The sequence below is a fragment of the Galeopterus variegatus genome, unplaced genomic scaffold (genome assembly GCF_000696425.1).
Source record: "Galeopterus variegatus unplaced genomic scaffold, G_variegatus-3.0.2 Scaffold331, whole genome shotgun sequence".
NCBI classification, from domain to species: Eukaryota; Metazoa; Chordata; class Mammalia; order Dermoptera; family Cynocephalidae; genus Galeopterus; species Galeopterus variegatus.
Window position 1 is genome coordinate 128,481 of NW_007726442.1, and position 8,535 is coordinate 137,015.

Sequence of the window (8,535 nt, forward strand, 5' to 3'; positions counted from 1 at the left end):
CCCCCCCCCCCCCCCGGCGCAGCGGGGGGGGGGGAACCGGTCTGTATGTGGGATCCGAACCCTCGCTGCGCTCCCAAGCAGCGCACTGTAGCAGTGCGCCACCGGGCCAGCCCTCTCCATCCTTTTAATACATTTACTTACGAACCTAATATGTGCCAGGCACCAGCCTACCTGCTGGGTTAAACACACAAGCCTTATCTCCATCTTTCAGTGCCTAACACATAGCAGGTACACAATATGAGTGAATAAACTAATTTTAACTCTTTTCTTTATTTATGTGTATATCCAGACATAGTAGTACTACTGTTACCTTTAATACCTTGAAAATGGTACTCTATGGGTGGGGAATGACACCGAAGTAAGCAAATTCAAGAAAGATGCTACAACACGTTTCACACGGGGAACCACAAGTAGTTTGATACAACTGGAATACAAGTATGTAGTAGGAGAGACAGGAAATGAACTAGGAAAGGCAGGAGGGCCACATTACAAAGATCTCATAGGCAACAGAAAGTCACTGAAGATTTTAAACTGGGGAGTAATTTTTCAAATTTGTTTCAGAAAAAAAGAAAAACAAAACATTCTGTCAACAGCATTAAGAATTAAGGCAAGGAGCAGGAGGAAAGCTTGGAAGTTGTTGCGAGGTCAAACAAGAGATGACAAGAACTTCAACTAAGACAATGGAGACAAAAAAGAAAGGAATGAGTTCCAGAAAAATTTAGAAAGTACAATTTATGGGACTTGGTTATCTATGAGTATGGGGAAGAGAGGGTAGAATCAATTATGACTAAGAATTCTAGGACATACAACTAGACAGATAATACCATTAATCTAAATAGGCAATCAGATATTGAGTTGCCAATAGGGCAATGAAAAACAGACGTCTGTTCCGGTGATGGGTCATAATAATCAACCACATTGTACACTGACAAAAAAAAAATAAAATAAAATAAAGGTCACCCCATTCAATCTCAAAAAAAAAAAAAAAGAAAGAAAGAAAAAGAAAAAAAGACGTCTGGCAGGCAAATGAAAGCATGGGTAAGGAGCCCAGAAGATAGGTATGGGCTGGATATAGTGGTATCAGTGGATTACAGTAGCTGAACTAATGAGAATGCAAAGGGTAGGGAGTGATTAGGGAAAGTACTATTGGAGAAGAGTGAAAAGGGTATCAAGGAGGAAAAAGTGGTCAATAGTTTTAAATGCACTGAAGTTCAAGAAAGAGAGTTCTAAGCACGTGCAAAGATTCTCAACATCATTAGTCATTACAGAAATGCAAATCAAAACCACAGTGAGATACCACTTCACACCCACTGGGATGGCTAGAATCAAAAAGATGAACAATAACAAGTATTGACAAGGACGTGGAGAAATTGGAACGCTTGTAACTGCTGGTGGGATTGTAAAATAGTACAGCTGCTCTTCAGCAATTCCACTCCTAGATATATACCCAAGAGAAATAAGAACAAATGTCCATACGAAAGCGTGTAAAGAAATGTTCACTGCTTCATTATTTATATTAGCCAAAAATTGCAAATAACTCAAACGTACATCAACTGATGAACAGATAAAATGTGGCATATCCATACAATGAAATATAATGTGGAATGAAGTATTGATACAATTTTCAATGTGGGTGACACATGTTAAAACTGGCCATTTTAAATGCATAAATTGTATGGTATGTGAATTGTATTTCAATAAAGATGTTTAAATAAAAGATATATCTAGGGCTGGCCCGTGGCTCACTTGGGAGAGTGTGGTGCTGATAACACCAAGTCAAGGGTTAAGATCCCCTTACCAGTCATCTTTTTTTTTTTTTCCTTTTTGTCTTTTTTACTGACCGGTAACGGGATCACAACCCTCGGTGTCGCGCCCGCACTGCGCTCAGCCAGTGAGTGGGAACCAGTCTCCACATGGGATCCGAACCCTCAGCGGGAGCGCCACCGCACTCCCAAGCAGCGCACTCTCCAGTGTGCCACCAGGCCGGCCCGTCATCTTTAATAAAAAAAAAACAAAAAAAACCAAAAGGATATTTCTGAAATGTGGCCAATGGATCCGGCAATTAGGAGGTTGCTGGTACTTCATCAGAAGGCAAGTTGAGGTTTGTGAAGCATGAATGGGAAGTGAAGAAGAGAAGAACAGTATATGAAGCATGTTAAGAACACAGGCTCTGGAGTTAGATACACTTGGATTGACACCTCTACTCTGCCACATTTTAGCTGTGTGACCACCTTGGTCAAGAGTAAAGCACTTGGTTCCACTGGTGTAGCACTACTACCATTACCATCAGCGTTTGGGCATGAGGAAGAAAGAAGAGTAAATTATAGGGGGGGATGCAAGGCTGTGAAAAACTTAACGATTTTTAAATTTCCAATTTTTTACTAAGACCTTGACCTCAATGACCCATAAGGCATCTCCAGTTCTGTACCTTCAAAGTCAACTCTTAACTGCCCATCTGAATTTTTTTTTTTTTAAAGATGACTGGTAAGGGGATCTCAACCCTTGGCTTGGTGTTGTCAGCACCACGCTCAGCCAGTGAGCGAACCGGCCATCCCTATATAGGATCCGAACCCGTGGCCTTGGTGTTATCAGCACCGCACTCTCCCGAGTGAGCCACGGGCCGGCCCCTGCCCATCTGAATTTTAACTATCCTTGTAACCTGAATGACAGTTGGGCCTAACATAAATTTATTCTTCCTTTGTATAGAAAACTGAGGGCAGCTATGAGAGGTTACAAAACTTGTCCACAGTAACTCAATTAGTAAGCAGCAGAGCCATGATTCACTCTCTATCTGTACTCTGAATCCCTACATTTATATGTGAATCTGTGCTCAAGGATGCAACAGAGACCAGAAAACCTTATCCTTTACACATTTAAGACTCAGAAACAGATTTCTTCCTTCTTGCCTTTCCAGCTTTTGAACAAAGTGGCCATTACAACAGCCCCTGTTAACAAATTTATAGACCAAATCAAAGATTCACACACAGCAAATATAAAACTCATACTTTGTGTAGGTTCCATCCCCACTTAATGCCTCTCTCTTCTATTTACCTAGGCCCACTTCTTCCTTCCACTACTCCCCATGCAACTGTTTCATTTCTACAGGTAGACTCCAAATTCTCCAGAAGATATATTAAAAACTAAATAGTGGGAATACAAAGAAGCAACATTTATTAAATGACTGAAAATGTACACTACCTGATTTTCATATCCATAAATGTACTAATATATTGTAGTCCTTTCAAGTTAGTCCAATCTAATCTGAATTTCAGACAAGTAAGGGATAAATAAAGATCTAAAAGGTGACCTTTACAGTCAAGGAACAGGTTATTCTTACTTACCATTATAGGTTGCACTATTTTTCACAATTAGCTCCAAATGTTCTCTGAACTCTTCCCGAGAGGGATAGAGGCGTTTACGCACATTTTCACGAAGTGTTTGTAGGTCCATTGGTCGGGTGATGATTTTGTAGTAGTCCTTTACAACTTTTGCATTGACTGGAGTGTGGAAAGGGTATGTCTGTGCAAACAAAAGCCAGCACCATCCATGAACAAAAAGCTCTTGCCAGAGCCAATTCCTGAAGACTCTCTCCCATCAATTGATGGCCATCTACCTGACTATCAATTCTCAAAGGAATCTTTCTGTACAGAACAGGTCTCTTTACTAAACTGTTAAAAAACAAACAAACAAAAAAACCCTACATCCCAAATAATTAGGAGTTCCAAGCATCTAGGTGTATATGCTGTTGCCTTCTATCTGAAATCACAAACAGAACAAAGGGCCTTGCCATCCCTATTGTAGATATCCAATGCGATAAACTCACATTTGGAAGATCTCTCATGTCATTGATGATAGATTCCAAGATGGAAGACAGTGTCACCATAGGGTCTGTCCGGCGCCGGTGGATGGACTTATGAGGTCTCTAAGGAGAAACAAGAAATCAGAATGGATCCCGTACTGGCCAGCCGCCAAAAAAAAAAAAAAAAAAAAAAAAAAAAAAAAAAAGCCTTGCCATCCCTATTGTAGATATCCAATGCGATAAACTCACATTTGGAAGATCTCTCATGTCATTGATGATAGATTCCAAGATGGAAGACAGTGTCACCATAGGGTCTGTCCGGCGCCGGTGGATGGACTTATGAGGTCTCTAAGGAGAAACAAGAAATCAGAATGGATCCCGTACTGGCCAGCCGCCAAAAAAAAAAAAAAAAAAGAAAAGAAAAAGAAAAAGAAATCAGAATGCTTCTTTAGACCAAAAAAACTCCATTTTCTAGTATATATGTAATATATTATTATATCTATACATACTATATATACAGATACGAGGGAAAGTACTCCTGGAAAAAAAGAGAGCATCAAGGAGGAAAAAGTGGTCAACGGTGTCAAATGCACTAAAGCTCAATAAAGATAGTTCTAAACACATGCAAAAATTCTCAACATCATTAATCATTACAGAAATGCAAATCGAAACCACAATGAGATACCATTTCACACTCACTAGGATGGCTAGAATCAAAAAGATGAACAATAAGAAGTGTTGACAAGAATGTGGAGAAATTGGAACGCTTATATCTGCCGGTGGGATTATAAAATGGTACAGCTGCTCTGGAAAAGTTTGTCAGCTCCTCAAAAAGTTGAACGTAGAGTTACCATGTGGACTCAGCAATTCCAAATATATCTGGGCAGAATCATTAAAGAAGAGAAGTCCATCAGGTAAACAAGAGGGAAGGACATTCCAGAGGGAGGAAAAAGTGTGCAGAGACACAGAAGTAAACAAATTCAAGAAACATGCCACAGCACATTTCATACCAGGAATCACAAGTAGTTTGTTACAACTGGGATACGGTTATGTGTAGGAGAGACAGGAAATGAACTTGGAAAGGCAGGCGGGGCCACATTACAAAGGTATCATAGGCAATAGAAAGCCACTGAAGACTTTAAATTGGAGAGCAGACAAATACATTTTAGAAATCTTGTAATGAACAGTACATATAATTCTCAGGGAAAAGCCAAAGGTAGAATATCTAAGGCTATCAGAGCCATAGTATAGAAGACTGGGGAAATCAACAAGAACACATAATCAGAAGGAAGCAACATAGATACTTACATTCAAATAGTCACAATGAACAGTGGTTCCAACTCGCCGTTTCTTCTTCGGAGGAAGTTGCTGCTTAGGGAATTTGAGAACCAGAGATTTTCTCCGAACCTCATCTGCACTGCAATTAATAACACTTTCATAGCATGAAGTCCCTATTTTTAGTTCCCATAAAAAATAGTAACTACAATGAAAAAGTATAAAGTACCTGAACATGAGCCTGGGGAGCAAAAAGCCCAATCATAAGCAGACATCCACCTTCTAAGGCTCAGATCAGGCAAGGCCTCATAGAATCGCCAAATTAATAAAGAACTAGCTAAGTCACAACTTCACCTCAATTTCCTATTTGGAAGATAAGGAACTAGGCTAAAGGAATTTTAAGAATCCTTCCAGCTCAAACATTCTATCTTAGGGTTAAAGAGTTAGGAAACTTAATTCATTCAGAATGGAAACGAGGAAGAAATTAAAAACTGATTTGGGAAAATAAAAACTAGTTTGAGTTTCCCTCAGTCATTAAACCCCATCCATCCTCTCCCCTTCCATTGTAAGGTATCAAGACACCATATTTTCCTTTTCTTATGTGCTTTAAAATGTAATGATTATTACACACACTGATAAATCAACATGGATGGATAAAAGAACCCCAAACTGAATACAATCAGAAATAACTTAACCTAATTATACACATGAAAAAGAATCAATTCAAATACAGTTTGACTATAATACCCTGACTGTACAATTTCAGTGGCATATAGTCCAAGGACAACAAATAAAAATATCTTGAACCTACTTTATAGGCTTGTTGTTGACAGTGGTATATGTACAATAATTCTGAAACTATTTAGTACATATCATAGGACAGAGCAAATAATTATATTGATGTTGGGAATCAGAGAAAGTATACATATATGAAATGAGAAGAATATGTAGGCACAATTTGAATTGGAGGAATCAGTATGAAACTGTGACTTAAAAAATATGCATATTTCCTAGTTCTGTCCACAAAAGAGCCTAGAAGCAATGACATCTCAACAGCAATGAGCATATCAAACACCTAGATCTTGATTTCTAAATACCATTCCCTAATAGAAGGAATCTGGGCTCCTTGGAGAAACAGTTGATTCTAGGTCTGGGACAGTAAAAGTCCAAGGACAGACATCTTGTGCAGAAAGCAAAGAAGTTCTCAAAGATTCATAGGGTCCTTTCAAAAGGACACAGGATCTAGCCTGAAGGAGTCAAATTTGGGACACTATCTGAGCATCAAAATTAATGATGTTAATGAATCACAATACATTAAATTTACAAAGGAAAGACTTTCAGAATCCATAGCAATGCATAAAAAGGGAGAGGAGGAAGCTCCTCTTAATAGAAAAATACCAGTTAACATAGAAGGAATGCTTGAATTAGGAAAATCACCGTTTTGCAATCCCCAATGAAAAATAAGTGAGTCAGTGGGCCGGCCCGGTGGCGCACTGCTACAGTGCGCCGCTTGGGGAGCGCGGTGGCGCTCCCGCCGAGGGTTCGGATCCCACATACAGACCGGTTCCCGCTCACTGGCTGAGCGAGGTGTGGGAGCAACACCGAGGGTTGCGATCCCGTTGCCGGTCCCGGTCCGGTACGGGCGCGACACTGAGGGTTGCGATCCGTTGCCGGACACGAAAAAAAAAAGAAAAAAAAAAAGGGCCGGCCCGTGGCTCACTCGGTAGAGCATGGTGCTGACAACACCAAGTCAAGGGTTAAGATCCCCTTACTGGTCATCTTTTAAAAAAAATAAATAAATAAATAAGTGAGTCAGGCAATGATCATGCTGAAACTACTGAAAGATTGTTAAGGAACAGGATATTCACCCAGATGTTAATTACGAAGAGAAAAATATACCTTTATTATAGGATCTGGCGATCACCACTTTAACAAGATGGTCAAAATAGTGGGAAAACCTGACATTATAAGCTTCCTGATGTGGTACAGTAAGTACATCTAAGTATGACATTAAATGTCTTGCCAAGGACATTTAATCTAAATCATTCAATGAGAAAACAATCAGATGAATTCAGAATGTGGAATATTTTATGAGACAATTGGCCTGAACTCCTCAAAACATTCAATGTTATGGCTGGCCAGTTAGCTCAGTTGGTTAGAGCACGTGCAGTGTTATAATACCAACATCAAGGGTTTGGATCCCTGTACTGGCCAGCTGCAAAAAAAAAAAAAAAAAATTCAATGTTATGAAAAACATAAAAGGCAGGGAGGAGAGTTCTAAATTAAGAGAGACTTAAAATACATTTGATGTTTGAACTGGGATTAAATCCAGAATTGGGAAGGGGGGAAATAAAAGACATTGAGACAACTAGAGAAATTTGAATAAGGTCTGAATACTACATATTACTGAACTAATGTTAACTTTCTAAGGTGTGATAATATTATCATGTTGTTACATCCTTATTCTTAGGAAATGTGTGCTAAAGAATTTAGGAGTGAATGTCATGATGCCAGCATCTTACTTCGAAATGGTTCAGCAAAAAAAAAAAATTTAGGTATATAAAAATGAAGCAAATATGGCAAAATGCTAGCAATTGGAGAATTTACAAGAATAATGTACCACATTCTTTCAACTTTTTTTCAAACAAAAAAGGGGAAAAAATTTAGAAAATTCTCCATTAACTATTAAACTCTCTGAGAGCGAGACAGGTATATGGATAGTTATATATCTCCTCAATCTTTTTAGATGGTCCATTATCAGAACACTCTGAGATTAGAGACCTTGCAAATACAAGGGTACTTCAAAAAGTTTGTGGAAAATTGGATTAAAAGATAATATGAATCTTTCCATGAACTTTTTAAAGTACCCTCTTATTACTAGTGCCTGGAAGTAAAACAGAAAGAGAGAATTGACATCTACTGAGCATCTGCTACGTGCCAAGCACTGTACTATATGTTTTATAGTCTCTGTCATTTTATCTTTTTAACTACCCTGGAAAGGGTGGTTTTATTGTTCATATAAGGAAATTGAGGCGGTAGCCAGTTAGCTCAGTTGGGTAGAGCACTGTGTTATAACATCAAGGTCAGGTTCAGATCCCCTTACCAGCTGCCAAAAAAATTAATCAATTAAATGTAAAGAAGCAAAAAAAAGGAAACAGACTCAGAAAAGTTAGGTAGCATGCCCAAGAGCAAGTGGTGGAGCTTTATGAATACTGAAATTTTCTTTTTTCTTTTAAAATGGGCTGACCCCGTGGCACACTCGGGAGAGTGCGGCACTGGGAGCACAGCTGCGCTCCCGCTGCAGGTTCGGATCCTATATAGGGATGGCCAGTGCTCTCACTGGCTGAGCGCAGTATGGGCGACACCACGCCAAGGGTTGCAATCCCCTTACCAGTCACGAAAAAAGACAAAAAAGAAAAGATGACCTTGGGCCAGCCCTGTGGCGCACTGGACAGTGCGCC

General features: G+C 39.4%; 1 protein-coding gene across 1 annotated transcript in view; it reads right to left on the bottom strand.

The window, feature by feature from the left end:
- The window catches only part of TAF1 (TAF1 RNA polymerase II, TATA box binding protein (TBP)-associated factor, 250kDa), a 78,097-nt gene that overhangs the window by 39,601 nt on the left and 29,961 nt on the right, over positions 1–8,535 (bottom strand). Inside the window, exons 28-30 of the mRNA XM_008567573.1 lie at positions 5,108–5,216; positions 4,049–4,147; positions 3,342–3,519 (exon numbers count right to left, since the gene is read on the bottom strand). Coding sequence (XP_008565795.1) covers positions 3,342–3,519; positions 4,049–4,147; positions 5,108–5,216 — 386 coding nt within the window. The remainder of the gene's footprint in view (positions 1–3,341; positions 3,520–4,048; positions 4,148–5,107; positions 5,217–8,535) is intronic.